The following is a 23,738-nucleotide window of genomic DNA, read 5'->3' as shown; positions in this document are numbered from 1 at the left end:
AACACAAAAATTTACATTATTTTTGATAATTTCTAAAATTTTAACATTAAATGTGTAAATATATTACACTTATATTATTCCACGAAGAGATGGAAGCAAGAATACATCATTTTTGTAGAAGGGAGAAATTGCAATTAGCAAAGCGCGAATCATTTGCACGCAAGTATTCCGAGTGAAGGCGGAAAGCCATTAAGGAATATTCCCACGTGTAGGGCGCACTTAATGAGCGATATAATTTATTGGGTTTACTCGCGGGTAGTAGTTAATAGGGTCTGCGACCTACGGACCCATTAACCGGAGGTCGATTTGCGAGATATCGTTGGTGAACATCTGTCATACCTTGGGCACGATAGGTCAGAGTGGGACCAAATCCTAAATTACCTAAAAGAGTTTAAAATTGGACGAGAATACTAAAATTGTTCTGTCCGATCCCCAAATAATATCTGCATATACATGAGTAAAGAAACTTGGAAATCGTACGTCCTACTTAATTATTGAAAAATTTAAAGATTTATTAATTATTTAGAACATTTAATGAAGTTATAAAATATCTAGTGATGTATAAAAAATGAAGTTGACGCTTCTATTATTGTTTCATATTTGTAAATTAAATGCAAAAGGAAGAAAAACATTTAAATTTTCATATTCGATGATTGAAAAATTTAAAATAAATTTTTACTAACCATTTGATTATTTAAATATCTAGTAAAATTACAAAAAGAAACGAAGCTTATTCTTTGGCTATTTTTATTTCTTCTGTTCATGTTCCACATTGTTTCATAGTCCTGAAGCAGCTTAAGTACTACTGCCATATTTATCACTGTAGTTCTTAGAAGTTTCGTTTGCAAATATTTATACAAGGTAGACAATTCACTCGCTTCTTCTCGGCTACAAACAAAGAATACAATAATACTGAACAGTGTAACGCGACAATTTAATCCCTCACAACACTAAGTTATCAGCCATTCCTCTGCTAACCTACTTATATGGTGTTCATAAACTGTTATATTCTGTAACTTAGAAACTTTGAGGACTTTGTATTAAATGTTTTATGTATACATATATATTCATTTGCCTATTTTATTATTTCGAATCATATATGTATCAACTTCAAAAACTTTCTTCTATCCTCTTGAACATTTATGTGTATAGTCCAGACAGTCAGATCTATCAAAAACAGATTTTGCAAAGTGCCTACTACAAATTTTGTCGACATAATGTAGAAACATAACAAAATTTACTTAAAGATTATGACGACAGAAACCGAATCTATCATTTAAATGGAACACATCATTTAAATGATTACGAAATGATAGATTCTGCTCGGTTTCTGCTGGCAGTGTGCTGTCAAATTATGTCGACAGATTCTGCCACTAGAACACGAGCTTAATGCAGACGCAGTTGATGGCTATCTACCGCAATCTGTTCGAATCTGCGGGCAAATTACTAGTACTGCTAATATATTGCTTATTGGAAGCTTAACAAATAAAACTTATTTAATTCTTGACTGATTTGTGTGAAAAAGTTGACACAATTAGTGATAAAAGACTTTCACACAAATCTATTTTTTTTAATTCTTTGAAATAATTGTTTCGGGAGAAAAACGAGTCAGGGCATATTTGTAAAATTCGTTATAAACCAATATTTACAAAACAAGATCTTTATTCGTCTATATATCTTTTTTATTTCAATTTTAATCTTTTCACTGTTAGAAACACACTTAAAGCTTTCGAATTTAAATATCGGTCAGAATGTCAATGAAATTTTTATTTAGTTCAACAAGCACTTATATATCACATTTAGATGACACTGTCATATAAACAGTAGAGCATGCGTCATCATTTTTCCCCTTTATAAGGATTATTCCTTTGTAATTGTACTTGGCCATTTTTACGAGATTTTATTTTTCACCACTGTGTTGTCATAGTCTGAGAAAGCATTCGTTACACACAAAATAAATCTGTATTTTACAGCTTTGTCCGGCACACTGCACGCGTTATTTTATCACTTTATTCCCCGTGACCCAGTCGAGCCGCTTAACTGGCTGTACAAGCTCGACGTCGCTCACCACCGACATTCCATTCTTCGTTCTCCATATCGAGAGGTGTCGGTGTCGCATTCCGTCCCATCCTATTCTATAGGAAGGCCGATCATGTCGGTTATAGGGACGGCAAAAATATTGCGCGGCAGATAGGGGTAGAAGGGAACCAACGGTACCTCTAGAGAGGAACCGAACATTTTTCTAGCTCCCCTCCAGCCCCTCCACGCGCCGGCAAGCACGCCCATCCCGAGTAGTGGGGGGTGCGCACCCTGTAGAGGTTGGTGGGGCAGACAGAGGTTGCGGTGGTAGTGGTGGTGGTGGTAGTCTCCGTGGCGAAGTCTGACCGTTACGGCACCAGTACTACTGTCGCCACTATCACGAGTGCAGGTCATCACGGGACTCAATCATGGACATACTGGGTATGTCCTATTCAAAACCAAGCATGCACTACTTAACTGCTTATTGATCTCGTTTGTTCGATATGCTCCGATTGTCGAAATCGATCCGTTCCCTCGGGGAAAAGAAAATTTTACGAATCATGTTTCATCGCGGCCGCACGATTTAACTCGCGAGTGTCGGCGGGACTGTCTTCGACCCTTTCTTAATCGTGAGACTTCATCTGCATCAAAGGATTAAGGTATTGTGGCTGAAAGGAAAAATTTCAAAATCATTGGATTGGTGATTCTATTACATTTCTTTTTAATTCTTTTTACTACTCTCTCTTTCTCTCTATCTCTCTTTTTCTCCTCTCTTTTTCTCTTTTTCTCTCCGAAACAAGCAATCTATTAGACAAAAAGATATTACGTGATTTATGTTTGAGACTTTGCTTTACATCTGCATTAACAAATTAACTCATTGTAGTTGGAAAATAAAGATAGCAGTGTTTATTAAACTTATTTTTTCAAAGTTTGTCAAAAATTTTTGGATCTATTTTTTATTTTTTTCAATAAAATTCTTTTAAATATATACCTATAGTATATATGAAATTTGTGAAATTAATTTTGCTTAAAATACAATAAAATTAAGTGTAAAATTTTAATTTTTGAAATCACTGGTTTTATTTACTAAAACAATAAATAATAAAAAATTTTAAATTAAATCAGCATAGACAACCAGTCGAGCAATTTAAATAAAAAAGACATATTTTAGTCCATCGACAAATAAATAAGCATGTGTTCGCAGTGCTAGTATCTCTGACAACTGTATTGTTATATTTATTGAATCTATTTAATGTGTGCGTTTGTATTAAAAATATTGGAGTCAGTTGAAACAAATCAGTTTGAACAAAATACATATGTGTTTGTGTAGAAAATAAAAAAGAATGTCTTGTGGATCGTTTATTCACTTGTGTCAGTTGTGTTGTGTCTCGTTTTTTGTAAAAACTTTGATGTATTACTCCATACCATCCTAGTCTTCGCTTTTGTGAAAAAGATATCACAACGTTTAGTTTTTACAAGAATAGGGGATCAGTTTTTGTGAAAAAGGAAATATTACAGCATTTGATTTTTAAATTCTTTACGTATTTTAATTTAAATTCTTAGACTTAAATTTTCAGATACGCTTTATATTTTTTTATGCCTTTAGTAACTTTCCTTATCTGATTTAATATACATATTTTTGATATATAAAAAATCCGTTTTATTAGGTAAAAAATAAAGTTTTATTATCTATATAAGCTTATTTTGTTTAAAAAAACTAGCCAAAAATTTTAAAATATTCTCATAGTCAAGAAGATTCTCATTTTTTAATGAAAGAACTTGCTTCTGATTCAAGTCGTAGCAGTGGCAAATACTTTTTTCTCAATTATACATTTTTATTAGCTTTCATGGATGAATAAATTCCTCTTTAAAAATAAAAAATTTCTAATAGCACTTTAATTTAAAAAAAATGATATTTATTCATATCATCTGATCGATTGGCACTTTGATAGAATTATTCGATACCTTTATATTCATTACACGGGAGAAATATCATAGCAAAAACCGGGCTTTTGCTTCATCTCCATTACGATTACGATTCGATTATCGATGGTGGAGATTGAAATTCTGCTGTAACTCAATTTATAATGAAAATCTTCGAGTAACTTAGTCGATGGATGTCGAGATCGTTCTTGAGATAATTCTCTTCCAGACACCGGAAGCATAATTGAATTTCACGTCATCGACTTAGAAGCGTGTCCGCCCCGAAATAAGCTTGTCCCCTTGAGCTCACCTTCTAATGAGTACCATCTGTCCTTGCATCTCTTCTTTGTAAGGTTTGCACTTACTCGACCTACTTTTATTTTATGCAACTTCTAAATTTAAAAAGAAATAAGTGTGTCTATAGATGGCCTTGGATGATATGACAAATAATGTTATACAGAATCTCTTTCTAGATAATCTGTGAAGTATTCCATAGAATGTTAGTATTATATATATATATATAAGAATTACTTATATTCTAATTTAAATATTAAATTACCTAAAATAATTATAATTTATGTAATCTATCTGTGTATCTAAACAGATATTTGCAAAAGAAATCTTGGATCCTGCTATAAATCTTTAGATTATCTATAAGTAAACCAATGATATATATCAACAATAAAATCGAAGATTAAAAAGTAGTGGAAAATAAAATTGCTCAATGAAATATTGTTCTCTTAAAAGGTCTCTCACTATTTTTGAAACTAGTATGTTTTAAGTGTGCTTTTGAGACTTCCTGTATTCCCTCGATGCTTCAAAAATGCAACAGAGCGGACACACCTGCACCATATCTACTACAATGCGAACAACGAGCAGTAAAGTAAAACGGCTACATATGCAAATATCTGCACACAATCATATTTGATCTGATAATTATAAGATAATATTAAAGTCTAATATTAAAGTTTATATTAAAAAAACATCTTTAAATCCCCAAATACAATGAATGTATTGTAATGCATGTATTTTTTTAAATCTATAACTTTTTCTCTCGTTTTCTAAAAAGCGTTTGATACTTTCGTCTTCTACGAGTTATCAAATTTTTCCTGTAATAATTACTATTATTATTATTGACTTTTTTATCATTAAATATATCATTTCCTATAACTTATCGCAACGTTCACGATACGTCTCGACAATACAAAGGTTAAGCATTACGCGATAACCGCACGGATAACCGCATGACCATTGAAATTCTCCTCTCCTTTCGTCTCTTGAGGCAATTGCGATCGGCTCACGAAGCGTATCGTAGGTTGAAGCAGCCTGCCGTGCGACTCGACAATCTCACGAAGTAACTTCAGACATACAGTGTGAACCTACTGCGATTTAACCACGAGAGAAATTACCTCGCCATTGTATAATCTAAAGCGAGTTTGTATCGTACGAATTAATGCGTGCGTTGTAGCTGCCAAAGGAATAATCAATAGGACTAATTCCGTGTATCGAAATACGATAGACGTTAATATTTCGGAAAAAAGCAAATATCAAATTTGATGGATAACTGAAGATCAAAACAAGTTGTATTGGTTAATATAAGATTTATAAAACAGAAATATAATAATAGTAAAAATTTTACATAATACCAAAAATAAAGCAAAAAAATTGACCAAAAGTGTTTTGATCTGTATTTTAAATTATTATCAATTTAAAGAGAACAAAATATTTTCACACTCACAACAATTACATAGAAAATTACAAAAGAATTATATTATTTCCCATTTTGTGTCTGGTTCATATCGGCTTTTAGAATTTGCATGAATATTAAACACAAAAATTGTTGGAAAAAGTTAAATGCACGTTTGTGTTATTAAGCGAATAATGAAAATTGAGCTAGAAATTCAAAGTCACATGTTATATCGAAGTACTTATCCAACATTTTCTGAATGAAAAAATGGTTAAGTCTTTCTTTATAATCATTTAAACGCGTCCCCTTTAACATTTACTTAAGCGTGCACGACCACGATCATTAATCTTAACACCCATGATAAATTTCTCACCAAGCAAAGAAATTCCACGTCAATACCGTAGCAAAATTCTTTTCTACGTCAATAAATTGCAGGGGAAAAAATTGTGACGGAGGAAAAACTGAAATCAGTAGCGAGGAATTTTGGACGAAGAGGAAGAGAGAAAGAGAGAAAGAGGGAAAGGAAGAGAGAGAAAGAAAATATCTCTAGGTGATGTTGGAGAGATTTTACATACCGCACGAGACCGGAACAATCAACTTCTAACACGAGAACCCTCGCTCTTCTTCGCGACACTTCCACCTCGGAGGAAACGCTGATACGACCATCCCAACCCGTACCGGAAATGAACCAAGTATCAAGCTCAGAATCGATTTTCGAGAACTCGTGCTCACTGCTCGTCAAATGACAAGACAAAAAGTTGAATTTGTTTTTCAAGTTGTCCTCGTGTGGCAGAGTTATGACTATGACTGATAAATTTGTCTTAAAATGGCTGCATCAATCACAAACTCTGAACATTAAAAGTTTCTATTATTTTGAGAATCCTAGAATAATAGATAGCTGAATTTTTCGTTATGTTCGAAAGTGTGGATTTTCAAATCGAGTTGTATAGACATTTGTCAATCTAATTTGACCTAAAAACTCATAATCAGTTGTAACTCGCGATGCATTCAATGATCGAATCAAAGTACAACAACCGTGTTGTTAAGCGCGATCGATGCTCACTGCGATTGAACTTGAAGCCGCATCAATAGAAGCAAATTCTGGAGATGGGGTTAATTACGTCGGAGTGGCTTAATCAAGACTACTTGACCTAAGCTCACGATAACCAGATGCTAGTTATGCTTGGTAGCGCGAGCAAACGTGTCAATGAATGAGAATGTATTAGATCACGCCATTCGATCGGTTGTTGCCATCAGATAATCGTATTCGTACTTGGTGCTGCTGTTATGACCAATAGACTGTACAAGTATGCGAAGTTACATAAATTGTGATGTTAAACGAGACATTTTTATACCAAACATATGTTATTAGCAATAAACCCCAGACCGTATATATGTATAATACTCTTTAATATAAATTTAACATATTGACTATATCTCTTTCGGGACAGTTTCCTTCTGAATTCAAGTGCAGATAATGCTGTCAGTATTGAATTTTGCATGTTATTTTTTGTAAGATTGGTAAATAGCTTCACTATTTTTGTTTTTCTGCGTGATGCACATCTACGTACGTTATCTTTATTTTTATGGAAAATTAGCAGAGAATAAGTCATAAATAGATGTGAAAAATGAAAGGAATTATTTATTAGAAACGTCATTAAATGAAAAAAGGAATTATAAGAAAATGATTTAATGGTATTCTTATTTATAATAAAGTAACGTTAAAGAAAGAAAAATGCAACGTGTGTAAAATAATAATAAAAGAAAGCAAAAAATTTTCTAATATTTTATATAAAAAGATCTCACCGAGTTTAAAAGCGTTTGGATCGTTTATCGTATTATCTTCGGATATTTTACGATCGAAACGTATCGAGGTTTTCTGGTAATATAATCCAATCCTTCCCTCCAAAACGGCAACTTTTCGCCCTTCTCGAGGGGGACAATGCGAACGTGCGCCAATATAATCGTGCGAGTGGGCACAGATCCGAGTTCAGGCAGATTTGCATGCAAATCGGATCTCGCAGAAGGTAAAATCTGGGACCAGTTTTTTCGAGACTGCGGCCGATTTCGCGAATTATTTCGATACGTCAGAATTGATACCGTTCTGTTCCCTCCCTCCTCTCTCTCTCTCTTCCCCTTTCCTTTTCACTTTCGCCCTTTTTTCTCTCTTTCTCTCTGTTTCGATGTGCAATCTCGACAGAGAATAAGTGAATCAGAAAATAAAGTGTTGTAGTATATAATCCTGAACTCTACTAGAAGCAGGAATAAAATATTGCAACGTATTTGTGCTCGTGTAGTAAGCATGGTATCTGTTGTTGGATAATAATGAAATCATAGTCATAAAAATCGTATTGAAGAATTAATAGCATTTTCTGTTTAATGCCTTACTCGTAATATTCAATTATTATGTTAAAATCTCTCAAGAAAGAATACGTCGTTGCTATCGGAATCAGCATGTTTTCACTGTTGAAAGGATTTCTGGAATTTTCCAATTAAAATACTATAGCCGTTCATTTAAAATTTTTCTTAACACAGCAGGTATTTGTGTACGACTTAGCAACAAGAGAATCTTTTATTTTTCCTTCTTGTAAATATCTTTTGACGTTTTGATCATTTCCTTGACAAGAACTTTTTAACGAGAAGTTTATTTATATTGATCTTATTCTTTGTCAAAATTTCATTTGACATTTCCGACACGGTGAAAAGACACGTTAAACACGCGAATAATTACTAAACGCATTGTTCACATACTATCAGAATGAAACGTGTGTATGAAACGCAATGGAGAGATAAAAGATTAATTGTGTTATGTACTTTATCGCGCATTCAATGCTACAGGGTTAGAAGGAAATATACATGTTTGCGAGCCACATAGCTGCCGGACCACGTATTCCAATTTGGCATTCTTGCATTTTTAAAAAACGCATCATGCATTTATAAAGCTTTATTACACGGCCAAAGGAAAAGTAGCTAGTTACAAAGTTCGATAAAAATGTTAAACCTATATATGTTTATATATAATATGGTACAAGAGAATTGCTATACCTTGCACATGCATTACTTGCACGCTAGGCAAAATATCCTTGAGTCGAAGGCGCATATATAAAAGAGAGATGCTATCGTAACGTGCTACAGACCGCATGTGTATACCAAACCTAAACTCGCACGAAAAAAGATAACGAACGAGAATACTTACATGTAGTTGTGAACGTGCAATGTACAATGCACGTTATCGCAACATTATATATCCATGGTTAGAAGAAAAAGGTACCTTACTTCATGTTACAAAGTCGAGATTGAAAGTCAAAATTAGTATTATTTCAACATAAGTATTTTTTAAATTTAATTAGGTAACTGGAAATTATATAAATAGAAAAATACAAGACTTATTATATAGATACTATTACACAGGTAATATTATCATATAGATTATCTAAAAAAGATTATGAGAACTTTTTTATTGTATATATGTATTTTGCATTATGAATTATTTTACAATTTTGTAAAATGTACAAAGCATTTCCGCACGTCATATTCTGGATGCAATATTGATGCGCGATCTCGGCTTATTAAGCCGCACACTAATGGATCTCTAGATTGATTCATAACTTATATTAAGTTTTATCTTATATTGCATTAGATAATAATTATCACTGCGATTTAAAAAGATGAGATTGCACAACAGTTCGATTAAAAGTTAAAACTGATTGAGTGCATAAGCGTGGAATAAAAACTTTGACACATTGAATTGACTATCGTTGATTTGATTATCAGCTATATACGTGAAGTACAGAATTTCTTCCAGCTCGCAAGCCATTCATATATGCAAACGGATAATCCGTCCGTTTCAGATGGTTGTCCAATTCCCTTTTTTTTTTTACCCAACCAAGTGGTGAAACAGCCAATACGATCGTCGTCCAACGAGAAACGAGGTGACCGTTTCGATACGGGGCGACTCGTTTGAAATCTCGCAGTAAATTCGTTTCTCCAACATCTGCGCGGCGGTGATTGGACGGCGGATTGTTCGATAAAGCGGCGATCGGCGTTAGCACCCAACTCGGGCTCGGGTGGGCGAATGAAACTGAGAGAGGGTGGCAAAAGGCTGACTTTCTCTTTCGCGGTTTGTTCGCGCTGAAATAGAGCGGTTTTGTTCTTATAAAGGCTAGTTAAAATGCAGATTCTATCAGTCGCTTCAAATGAAGACATATACCTTGCGTGCATCGTGACTGACGCGCGTGCGGCTTTTATATAAAATTGTCTTCAAAGGAAATAGAATTTTAACGGAATTGTAAATGGGGAGTATCGATAAAGAACCACGTCGATATACAGACGACGCCATAGTTTTCTCTGATCAATTTTCTCAGTATTATATGCACATCACATTGCAGGAATGTAATAATTTGGTGTCTTTGGTGATGTATTTGATGTAGCTTGGGGTGAACAAAATTTATTATTATATATATATTTGGTGGATATGTTAGAATAAGATGTTCTATTAGTATTATTCGCGAATAAAAATTTATTATAATAATTTTAACGGATAAATATATTTAACGAATATAATAAAAAGTGTTCTATTGATATGCGCGGCGTGTAAAATTCATCGTAACGTCTGACGAATAAAACAGAAAGCTATATATTTCTGGCAAGTTATAGCCAGATATACGACGCCGCATCTGCTTATATCGACTCCGCAGCTGCTCGCTATTTTCCATGGATGTCCCGTATAACGCGGCGCATTTGTTTATCGCTCACGAATGACATTTTAATTTCCCAACCATTTGTAATAGAGGTCGTTACGAATTTGTGCTGCGAGATGCAGATTCAATTAGATACCAATGACAATGCCGAGTAGAACAGCGAATGTTCGTGACACTGGGCCGCAGGTGTTTCAAACGACCGGCCTTTTGTGTTCGGAAATGGTATTTACTACTAGCGATTGGTCGGAATTCATTCGGACGCGCGTTACATCGAACGGGTTTCGAACAATTGCCATAGTACTCTTATTATTGATTATTGCGACTCTTACTTATAAGAATCCCTTATTATTCACGCGATAATGAATATTTTCTAAATCTAAACCAACTGAAGAGAGAGTGTAGATTGCGATGATTTGAAGGAACTACACGTATGTTGGGCAAGATCACTTTTTTAACGTTACGAGGTTCAAAACCGAGAGAAACAGCGGTTCGCTCATCGTCGTCACGATACACTCGACGATTTCGCTCGTAGATCCCGGCACTAAAAAATATTTCAGTTTTTCGAGTAACTACATAGAAACCATTTTATTTGAAATACGTGTGAGCTGTTTCTCATTCGTATCTCGTATCTTTGTTCGATATTTATATGTACATAAAAATACTTGTTTTACACAAAAATTTACGAGGTTTTTCAGTGCAATGTCATTTTAAACCTTATCTGTATTTGTATAAAACACATTTACGCACATTATTTTTGGTACTTTGATTTGTTTCCGTCACATTAATTTTTCTGTGCGAACTTAAGGCCGGTTTTCACACGCAATGATTGGTGGCGCCAGGCCGCGCCAGTCGACTAATGCCAGTAAAAATACAAGTGTAAACACTTGATGCAAACTGGCGCTAGTAATGTGGCGTTTACTGGCGGTTATTGGCTAAAGCATATAACCTCAAATTTTGAGGTTATATGGTTGTTGTCATTTACTGAGTGTTTAATAAATGTTAAATATTTTCCATATTATACGCCAATCACTGTGTAAACACTTGTGAGTTTGCCAGTTGGTTCTGGCGCCAATGAATGCCAGTCAGTTGGCGCCACTAATCATTGCGTGTGAAAACCGGCCTTTACAGACAATACTGGATGTAGATAGCCATTACTGTTTACAGTCCTTTAATATAGCGCTCGTAACTGGGGTGCCAGCCCCGGAGGTATACACGGAAGTGTCGTCACACTTGTTATTTCCCACCGGAAACACGGCATGCGCGTATATATAGCGTGTACAACGTTGTCACACTATTAATCCTTTTAGGATTAGGGTTTACGATATATGCCACATACGTAGCCTGACAACTAAGTTTGTAGGTGAAACTTATTTATATTCAAATACAGCTTGTTCAAATTTATCTCTTTTGAAATACGATTCTTTTTCGTCGCTATTGTAAATATATCTTTTTTTGACATTTTCTTAAAAATTTTGTGACAAAATGATATATATATATTACACCTGTTCTTTACTTTTTGAGTATAAAATTTCAAGTTTTTGACGTTGTAAAGAGATCTTTCATTAAATACATAAGTACAAGCATAATATTGAGACACTAGGGAATTATAAGGGATATTGTCAAGAAATGAAATTAACTACGTACTTTCAACTTTCAATATCGCATTGTCAATGCCGTACATTATCAGACAAACGAAACCACGCTATTGTATTCCTCGCGTAGTATAAAGAAAAAGGTTCCATTTAATATTTCTAAAAAAATATAATTTATAATTTTCTATTTTAATGTTGACAATAATATACGCGACGAAAATCCATGTATACCGATGTATACGTATACCGAATTTACTTTAAAATACACGAGATACGTATTAAACGCACATACCGCACATTATTATTTGTTTTGTAAGTTTAAATATTTCGTTGCGTGTGACAACAAATTGTTCTGTTTACTCGCAGCGCGGCGGGTAGGCCACGACTTTACCGCAGCATTCTTACGGCGACGTTCGAGCGAAGGGGTCGCAAGCCACGCGCGATCCAGTGTTCTGCCATAATTAATTAATACATTAGATTAAAATATTTAACATATGTTTTACGATATTAAATATTTCGTACTAGTGACGAACGTGCTGGCATACGAAACTCGATACTCATTTTCGGAGCATAAAGTTATCGCATGGTTTCTCTCGCCGGTGATAAATCCCCAAACCAAAGTGGTTTATAAAATACGCCGGGGTGGCCCAGTAGTTTGAAGACCGAAAGGAAAAACTGAAAGACGGGAAAAGCAACTCTGTATACGTATTTATCGTACTGTTAACACAGTGCCACGTGTCGTTCAAAGTCTCCAATGCGTGACTTTAAATCGCGCTCGATCGTATAAACGGTTCGTCGCGTCGCATTTCCGGGAACACAAAATATCGTGCAATCGTAATTATTAGCGTTATCCTAATTTTAACTTCGAAAATACCGTACCAAATGTTGCGTGAAATTGTATTTCCGTCACGATGTATAATTTACGGGCGATAATTGTCTTATAACTACGGCGCCTTATGTACTTCAGATTCTCAATCGGATTCGGTGACGAAATATGATTTAAATAAACATTACGCGAAGAGGTCACAGTTTTATTCAACTTATAATCATCCGGCAAAAGTCAGTTGGTTAAACAGAACCTAAGTAGAATATAAATTAGTTCTGATGACACAAGTATTATAATTCAGATAAAATATTGGTAATATCATGTTTAGAAACGGGTGTTGATTACGTACAGTATTGATTATCATATCGCACGAACACCTGGCTCTTGTTGAGCTGAATTCCCTATTTGCGAAAAAGATATATTTACAAATTAGCAAACCACACATTTCAAGAAAATTCAGAAATTGTCAAATTAGCAGAATGCATTAAAAGATTAAGGAAAAACTCTGAACTCGTGTAAAAAAATTCTGTCCGTTATGATAAAATGGCCTATACATCACCTCTGGCTAGCGACGTCATGAAATTCTCTGGATAACCACCGGAGAATTTCATTTTGTCAAATAAAACTTGTCCGTGGACAGTTTTGCCGGACATAGAAGTGAGTAGGGGAAAACCGCAGGAATTCCGTTATTAATCTTTTTCAGAGACGCGGAATGCGTTTTTTTAAATCGTGCTGCGCGCAATTTTCAAATATGCTGCGTATTTCCGCGACGGCGTATTTCTCAGCTTAGTGGAAATTTCACTAAATAAAATTCAGTCTTAACACCTTCTGTTCTGTTGTTCGCGTCTTCTTCCTTAATTCGTAAGTTAAACGTTTGCGAAATTATTAATTATATACTAAATAAAATCCCTAAGAGAAAGGAAAAGATATTGAGACTTTTTCTGTAGTGTTGCAATATCACGCAAATTGGCAGCAATGTTAGAAAGTTTCGCTGCAAAATTGATCACACAGATGTTTACGAATTCATGTTTCCTAAGAGTGCGCTAATATTTTTATTCGACTTTCGAACTTAACTTCATGAAAAACTTGAACGGATAGACTTGCTTTTCGAGACTTTTCTTCGATGAATCGCGTCGAACTTTCTTACACTCGGACTCGCTTCTCGATGCGATTAGATTCGGAAATGTAACTCCCTCGAAAGAGCAAAACTTCTTCGAGATTCTTGAGATTTCAAAAACGATCTTGTTACTTCTTTAATTATAGTTTGCATATTGAAAAATCAGGATTACTTATCGGTTGCCACTTCTCTTCAATTTGAAATAATGAAATCTAAGTATTATATATAAATGTATAATATTTCTTTCCTTATTTTATTTTGCATTATATAATTTTCTTAAGATAATTTTTAAATCTTTTAGTTTTTTATATTATTTAAATAAAATTACACATTTTGGTTATTTTCTTTTATCTAGCTTTAGTTCCTTTCTCTCCAATCCACATTTGATATAATATCTTGTAAAAATATCTTTTAATATACTATATATTACATAGTGGATTGCTTTGTGCTGAAAGAAAAGAAAATCTTTTCTATACGAAAAAAGCATTCAATTTTTCTAGAACCTAGGACATCCTGCACAAAATGTGTAAATTAAATATATTTTGGTTTATATGTATGCAAAATATATATTTTACTATATAATAATCTATATAATCCTTTTTAATTAATATTATATAATCAACAATAATAGTTGATTATTATCACGGTATTATGCATGTGACTAATTATTCCTATTGTGTATTTCATCGGAACAGGAACGTTGCTCAAAGTTATACCGCAAATTTGCTTATTATCTCGCTACTCCTCAAAGCTGAAGTTTTAGCCGACAATGAACGAAAGGGCAACGAACAAAATTGAAACAGAAAGATAAATCGGACTTCTCAAAGTATCTTTTCAACTCGTGGAAAGCAACGCAAATACGATGAGCACGATAGGAGTGAAGGAGAGAAAACTGTGAATTGGCCCCGAGATAGAAGTAGTATATTAATTTCCTCAAAGCACAGAGATTCCGCCACATCTTCGCCAAAATCTTATTTTTTTTTCTTTGTCCGCTTCATAACGCAGCTAGTTTCGCTAGACTCGAAAGAGGCGGAGAACTGTCTTTTATTAAATTCTAAACATTCACGGAAAAAATAAATTTTCGATTCTCAGGGAATTAAATACATAAATACTAAATTACATGTAATCTGAGATGATTATATTCGTAAATGTATCTTTCTCGTATTAACATGGAAAATTAACTAGTTTGGAAATGCGATAAAATATGTAATTAATCTTTTATCTTTGCTACGTAAGTATGTTTTGTTTGGATAAAATATATAACGTTTTAATTATTTGTATAATTAACGTATTGGAAATATTAAATAATATTTGCAAAAACATCGAAAAATTATGTAAATTTTTTAAAAATATTAGTTTAATTTTCTAACTGTCATAAAGATATTAATGTCAAATATAAAATTATCAGTCTATACAATTGTACAATTTGATATATTTTGAGAAAAAGACGTAGGTATATATATAAATGTTTTTTCTCTTTATTTTGTAGGCGCGGTAGGTGGCGAAGGAGGTGACGAGGATGACAAGGAGAAGGAAGAGGAGGCCGAGAGAGAGAGGCAGGAGGCCATTAGGGAGGCCGAGGAGCGAAGAAAGGAGAAACATCGTAAAATGGAGGAAGAACGAGAGAAGATGCGGCAAGAGATCAGAGATAAGGTCAGCAATGACGATTTTGCTATAGCAAATCTTTTGCTCTCAGCTAAAAAGAGTTATCGAATCGCTCTGAAAATGACTCAAGTTCGATTTTCGTACACTCATTCAATTAGAACTCCCATCATCACCCTTTGCAAACTTTGTGTTGTAGAATTTAATGTTATTTACGTACTAAATTATTGCTCGATTTTCAAATCGTCGCGTCGTTCAAATTATTTCATAAAAATGTAACGTTTTCTAAAAAATATTACTATCTACTAATGAGTTATTAATTAAAGAAATGCTATAATTCTAGGATATCAGGACAGGTTTACTTGTAAATATCTTTATTAATATTTGATGCAAGATAGTATCCAAAAATTCACAGAACTGCCATATTGGAAACTGTTTGTTTGTAGTTTTTGTTATTAAAACGTACTATATATGAAGGTATTTTGAATCATATTTTTCAGTTAATTACAAGTGGATTTTGTTCCTGACTATAAATATCAGAGTACGTGTTTGAATATCGCCACGTGTTTCTCCCGCGTTTTCCACAAGAGTCCTCGATTTCATCTGGGTCATGTCAACGTGGTTGACTCCGTCCTGACAGCAGGACAATACATCAGGATTGATAATGGCGCGATCCAACGTGCATTTTACATCTCTTTCGTTCTCCCGTTCCTCTTTTTATCCACACATTTATTTCCCGCCAAACCGGTGAATGCGTTGGAAGCTTTTTGCGAGATCCCGTCGGCGTATATTGTTCTAGCCCGTTTGATCAATGCTTCGACGGATTCTATTTTCTACGTGATTCAACTTCGCGATTGCTTTGTCCTCTAAAAAATGTCAAGTGGGCCGACTGATCGACTCGGCTTTAACGAAAACTCGAGAGGGTATCGATATATCAGCACTCCTCTCGCGCGTCATTAATTTTTACATTAATATGGAATAAAGATTAATGAATGTCATAATAGCGGTGTTGCTGTGAATGTTTTTTTATATTTCTTACAACGAAATAACGTTTAATTTATATTTTTATATAATGAAATGCTAGAACTTGTTACGAGATAGAAAATTGATGGTAGATTTACATTTTCCTTCACCGATATTTGCCTAACTGGGTTAGTGGCGTGGGATTTTGCGTGACGTTAATTGGAGTGGAAACGCGATTATCTCGTATGTAAACAGAAAATGATATCGTTGAAGGTACCAAACGCGTAATTCGACGTTGAGGGACGCAGTTTGATCTGTGTATATATGTGGCACACCGACCGCACCGCTGCATGCAGTGTACTGTAATTCCACATGCGGAAGTGGTCGCCGAGTGGTTAAATGTTTTAACCATTATCACGGCGGAGTTGAGATTTAAATCTCCGGAGGATGTCTTAGATCAATTAAATCGATGGATGAGTAGTAAGCACGTGCACGCTTCTACGAAACCCGATTTAATGATTTGAGAATTATTTAATCTGATCGAAGACCTGTACGAAATATCAAACAACATTGAGATATGAAGAAATGCGCGAAAATTTAAAGATTTAGACAAATATAAACATCTGAAAGGTGATGATTCTACGAATTTAAGCATTTCGAAATATTAAAACTCAATCGAGCGTTTAAACTTGGACAAACCTCGAAGAACTCATGAAATGATAAAACGGTACTAAAGAGACCAGGTATAGAATTGGACAAATGTAATAACGAATAAAAGCGAATTTCAGCGGCTTCATTACTCTGCGAAATTTAGATTAAAAAACGTCTTTTAACGCAATAGCGTTTCAAGATTCGTTTATTCCGCCGCGGTTTTATTCGTAAAGCAAGAGGATCTCGGCGGAATATAATTAACACTAATAGCAGCTTCATCATAGGCGGAAAACCCACCTTCAAATCCTTTCCGTCTCGGTAGAAACATGATTCTTCGAAAATGAGCGGAAAAGATTGAGACGCGCGAGAGCCGTGATCTCTCATGAGAATAGAGCATCCACTATTCCTGCGTAGCAGTGGAAGAGGCTTTGGCATGGTAATCGCATTGGGTCAAGTCAAATCCGATTTCCTATCTCGACTAATGAACGAAGTGGGACTTTGTTATAGCCAAGTCCTTGCGCAATTTGAAAATATTCTTTTATTATTTTATATTTGCAAATTGCATCTCGAGAACTTGTAATCGGGGGGAACAGCGTATGTAATACAATATATTATTTAAGCTATATATATGCATATATATAATAAATGAAAAAATATATATTATATATTATATATATTTAAATTTTTTTTTTTTTTTTTTTTTTTTTATTTATTTATTTGTATCAATATATATTATGCTATCTATCATGCTGTATTAGTGTAAATATATTACTTCGTGACATTTATCATCACATCAGAACTATATACAAATTAGACCCATTAATATTTATAAAGTACAATTATATCTGTTTTGCGATTGCCTTACATTTTTTACTAATTGTAAGTTGGGAAAATATGTTTGAACATTTTTCGAGAGAAGATAGTTTCAAATCTACAAACACACATACAGAGTAAATCCTTCAAAAAGCACTGACATTAAAAGAAGCACTGAATCTTTCTCTCATCTTCCATCAGAAATAATGTTACTTTTAAAAGCTGATAATGCTAAATAAATAGAAAGAGAATAGTGAAGGAGAGAAAAAGAGAGAAAGATAGAGAGAGAGAGATTTCCAAAATTCCGGTTATCGATCTAATATTGTTCGCGTTTCACAATAAACTTTGAAAAAATATTATATTCTCTCTGCTCCCTCATTGGCCTTCTTCGTCCTCAACGGCATCTCGAAGACGAAAGGAACACATTATTACGTTGTCGTTACCAGTTTCTATCAACATCATTGTTCTTGTTACAACACTTTTATTTTATTTTCTCATATATTTTATCGAATGATTATACTATATTGTTCATTCTTCGTTCACACACTCCGTTCACACGTTCAAGTTCACAGCTTCTCCTTCATTTCTTTTTTCTTTTCTTTTCTTCTTTTCTACTCTTTTCTTTTAATAGATACTATTGAGCAGAAGAAATGATGATGCAAACATTTGAGAAAAGGATTTTAATCTGCATTCCAGTTGAAATATTTTAATTGAAGGGTTTTGTGAACAACGGAAACATTGTTAAAATAAATGTATACATATACACCGAAGAAATCTACTTTAAAGAAGTATCAATATATATAAAAGTTGAAACTCGAATTAAAATAAAAGTTGCTTTATCAGTGAATGTGTTTTGTGAATGTATTTGTCAGATCATAATTAAAGGGAATGATGTTATATGTAGAAGTACATATAAATTGATATATGAAAACAGTTTATTATTGATCTAGCCTCGATAAAATTTTCAACGCAACTAACGTAAAGCAATCTGTGGCGTCTATGTCCAGCCTCGCGTTGGCGTTTTCAGTCAGTCAAAACGATTGCAAATTGCATGGAATCAGGCACGATCGATTGGCAGTAACATTCAGCATAGCATAGGCCTTCAAAGGTTGCGTTAAATAATTTACATGCTAAACCGACGCGAGGAATAGTGTAACTTCGAAGAAAGCTGAATCCATTGGGATATTGTATCCCGGATATTGAGATAAAAAATCGATAACGCTGAAAATTTTACGTATAGAAGTCTACTTAAGTAAAATAGGGCAGTCATCGTTATAAGTGGCAAGTTCGGCATTGACCATGCATATCATAATTAAGGTCTAAGGTGATTGATCGTTCCTGTTGAACACGCGTATCCTAGCAAATGTCAAAGATAATCTCCGAGGAAGGAAGAGGAAGCATCAAATGTGACAATGCAGGCGAGAAGAAAGAGGCGACGATGAAGCGAACTAGAAGAGAGAAGATTGAACTTAACTGGGGTCAAATTGACTCTAGTAGGGAGTCCCTGCATTCAATATGGCGACTTCCTAATAGAGTCAGGCTGACTCCTTTTAAGACGTTCACCGAACGAGGAACCGTCTCATGAAAGTACCTGACAGCGTGTGCTTTATGAACGAAGTTAAGGCCATTTAATTTACAAAGCACCTGTTAATTTAACGGTATCAGGATAGAAGTATCGCGAGTAGATCTGCATGTACTGGTTTGTGAAAAACAGCGCGGCAATAAACGCTGATTGATTAAACACGAAGAAAAAGGATTTGCTACATTAGCCAATCTTTCGTTACTGTAGTGACAACTAACATTTTTTTTGTTGCGAGAGCTAATTAATTTAGCAATAGTATAAGCAAAACCTTTTGTTGCAATAGAAAAAAGTTTGCTATTCGTAGCAAAAAAATGTTAGTTGTCACTATAGTAGCAAGTCCTTTTTCTCCGTGAATGATCGATTGGATCTGTCATTCGTACAAATTATATCAGTTTATTTTACAAATAAAATCTTAGAATTTACATGTATAGATATTATTTATGTCTGTGTGCATAATCGAAAACTAATTTTTTTATATCTTCTGTAGGATTATTTAAATACATGTTTACGAATTAAAAAAATGTAATTAGTATATATACGTAGATTTTCAAGAAAAGGATCACGTGCAATACGATACATATCTTTTGAAGCCTATACTATAACTCTGAATCCCGACAGAGATCTCGGATTCCAATTTTCCTATCGCGGTAATATGGCACCGTATCAGATCTTCTGTCTATTTGTAACACCGACAAAATTTATGGTGTATATAGGGAGTATCGAGAATACCGTAATCTCTCCTTCCAATCTTTTCTTTGTCTCTGCATACTAATAATGCTTGTATTATAGATACAATAATGAATAGATTATGAGAGAAAAAAAGGAGGGAGGGAGGGAGAAGGAGAGAGAGAGAGAGAGAGAGAGAGAGAAGAGAAAAAGTTATAAATGTGTCAATATTGTCGATGAAACTTTGGAAATATTAGTAAAACATTAAATTTTTCAAAATTCGATAAAATATCAAAATATTATCTGTTCAATATAATTGTTTCATACACTAAAATATTATCTATTCAATATATAATTTATTTTGTTTGGAGTAGCTAATGGTAAGAAAAATAATATTTTTACATGAGTTAGTTACATAAGAGTGCAGAATACATCGAAACGAGAGCGTGAAAGGACGCAGGCCTCAAAAACGCCGCAGTGCGACTCACTCTGCGGGCTTCATGGAGGCAACACACTGTACTAATATCATTAGAATAAGCAAATGGCGCAAAACTTCAAACAGTTGTTTATTCATTAATTGCTACCAAACGATTGTAATTATTGTATACAATTATTGTATACAATAAGTGTAATAGATATGCTATACACAAAATTTAACTGTATATGATAATGGGCGATACTCGATCGTAGTTTTTAGAGATAAAAATCATTTATACATAAGTACAAGCAAGAAATCTTAATTATAAGAGGTATATACATATATATAATGTATATATGTATATAATTATACATAATTAAATATAATTAAATATATATATATATATATATATGTATAATTAATTAAATTTGATTAGAATTATTTACGCATTGCTCTCAGTTCTTTCTATTTTGTAATTATGTACTTTTTAAATTGTCTGGTTATTCTTAATATAGTTATGTGTGCCAGCCAGATGTAACGCGTGATAAATCGCCGCGCAGCCATAATCCGGCGCATAATAATGTTCTCATAATTTCGAACATGAATGGACAGAAGCGCACGTACAGACGCAAATGCAAGAGGCGCGCGGATATGTTGCGCGTGTATCGAGGAACATTAATTAACGTCAGGATCAGAGCATCAGATTTGACGCTGCCACGTGGGGTACAGTGCTCGTTTATCCTTGCGCTATCTGTCTCCTCGATGTAACGCGTATGTTCGTTGAGAGATTGAGAGTTTGAAAGAGAACGTATTCTCGTCAAATATGTGGTTGGAGAATTAAGATCATAAGATAAAATAGAATTTTTCTGCATGCTAGAAATAATTTTGAAACTCTAGAAATTGAAGTATCAGTTAGAATATTAATTGATATTTTTTTTTCGATTCAATAAAAATGCAAATGCATTATTTACATTAGAAAGACCAGCACGTTTTATCGTATATTTTTTTGTATACATTTTTTAACGTTTTCATTATTTCTTTGCCATTAAAAAATTTTTTTACGATAGAAACGATATATTGATTTTCCATCCCTTTGCAATATTAATCACTTTTAAAATATTAATATTCTTGATATAATAAAGAGACAACTTATTAAATAAACATTGCTGACTGAATGTCATTTATATATGCTAACGAAATATATATTGATTTGAACAAAAAGAAGATTTAACTGTGCCTTTCATCGCGCTATATATCAATACCGTATAAGTTATAAGTTAAGGGAAGAAAACATATCTTGTAGGTACTAATTTATCATATTACTTATTATAGGTTTGTGAAATGCGCCAATGATTTTTCTTCAACTAGGGGGAATTAATGTATACTTAAGCGAACTAATGTATTAGGTATCTATAGTAAGCAATAGATACAGAAATTGCGTAATAAGTACATGATACGTGTGCAAAATGTTATATACCTACTATATAATTATAAGATACGCTATATTTCATTGACTTCCAATTGTTTTCTTGAATCGCAAAAAATATACATATATGTATATGGAGTCCAGACATAACGCGTTTTTTCTGAAAGCGACTCATCTGAAGGAAACAAAGGCACTCGTGACGCTGATGTCGAGTATGCGCTATTATCCGTTGCATAACAAATCATTTCACTGAAAGGCACCAATTATTAATGAGCCCTTGGTCAGCGGTACAACGTATACATATCCCATATAGGTAATGATAATACTTGTATATGAGGCATATTCCTATATATACACGCGGCGGTAACGGCACTTGTACCATTAATGCTATGTCCACAGCTTGCTCTGCAATCGAGCTTATTGTCGTACCAAGAATACAAAGCATCGGTAGTATACGCGAAGACCATCGCTGCTTGTTGTAAATTGGATGTGTTAAATAGCAGTTAGAAAAAGAGAAAGAGGAGGTGGGAGGGAAGAAAAGAGACAGATACTAATTGCTTGTTAAAATATAAATTAATACAATAAAGTAAAATAAATATTATATGATAAAAAATATCTGATAATAAAATATGTAATATAAGATTTATTTATAAAAAATATATTGTAATATAAGAAAAATTTTAAAAAAATGTATGATATATAATTTTATATATATATATATATATATATATATATATATATATATTATATAATTATAGTGTATAATAATAAATTTAAAAAGTAGGATAGCAAACTAATATTATAATAAATTGAAATACTTATTCATAAAAATCTTATAACATTATAAATGATTGAATAATCAAGTTTTTAACGTTGAAAAAAAAATTACAGGTTCTTCTATCTCACTTGATGAGATATTGTTTTTTTTTATTTGCAGTATAATATAAAGAAAAAAGAAGAGGTGCAAGAAATGCCACAGGAAGAGCCTAATCCTCTGATGCGAAAGAAGAAAACACCGGAGGAACTCGCGGCCGAAGCTGAAGCCGAAGACGAAGATGAATTTACCAGTATGTAGTGCTCGCAATATATTCTTTCAATATATTTAATATAGATTCAATAGATTTAAATCAGTCAAATTAGTTTTAACTTGCAATTTTTCGAGTAATTATGAATAATAAAATTTTGTTCACTTTGAACACGTAAGATAAAGTAAAAATAAAACAAACGAGATCTCACAAGAGAAGATAATGTTCATTCTAATATGTTTAAAATCGTTATTGCTATCATTATCAAACTATAAAATGTTTTTTAAAGATATTGACATCAATTATACTAAATTCAGCAAAGCACTATATTGCACCTATATATGGATTTACAAAATTCGACGGGCTAAAAAATCTGACAAATGTTCTAATTTTCCAAACACGAAACTAATGCTACGACTACTTTCCATATCACTATTTGTGAGAGAGTGTTGAATCATGTCTGTGTGAATATGTAGTAGAACCTTAAAGAAGAAACCAAGTCCTTAGGGAAATTACTCTAAACCCATAACAACACTAGAGGGATTCAGAAACATCTACCAGCTGCCCAAATATGTTTGAACTCATATATATATATACATATATACCGTTAATTACTTATCATATCACACATTACATATAGCACAAGTAAACAAGATTATTTTATTAGATCTTTATTGGATCTAAAAAATTTAGAAATTAGGTCTAATTGTGTGAGACCCGGTAAAAAT

The 23,738-nt window shown here is 33.4% G+C and overlaps 1 protein-coding gene across 2 annotated transcripts in view; it reads left to right on the top strand.

Annotated features, from left to right (window-relative positions):
- Cpx (synaptic transmission protein complexin) overlaps positions 1 to 23,738 on the top strand; it is a 127,723-nt gene that overhangs the window by 86,567 nt on the left and 17,418 nt on the right. The window contains exons 1-3 of one of the 2 annotated variants that reach the window (XM_077410390.1): positions 2,256 to 2,460; positions 15,354 to 15,517; positions 22,923 to 23,052. In XM_077410390.1, coding sequence (XP_077266516.1) covers positions 2,448 to 2,460; positions 15,354 to 15,517; positions 22,923 to 23,052 — 307 coding nt within the window. In that variant the 5' untranslated portion in view covers positions 2,256 to 2,447. Of the gene's footprint in view, positions 1 to 2,255; positions 2,461 to 15,353; positions 15,518 to 22,922; positions 23,053 to 23,738 lie in introns of those variants that run through there. The other variant, XM_077410389.1, reaches the window with a different exon arrangement.

Source organism: Temnothorax americanus, unplaced genomic scaffold, assembly GCF_048541705.1.
Source record: "Temnothorax americanus isolate GAGA-0224 unplaced genomic scaffold, ASM4854170v1 Scaffold29, whole genome shotgun sequence".
Lineage (NCBI taxonomy): Eukaryota > Metazoa > Arthropoda > Insecta > Hymenoptera > Formicidae > Temnothorax > Temnothorax americanus.
Note: the sequence above shows the minus strand (reverse complement) of the source record. Positions and strands in the feature narration are given on the sequence as shown.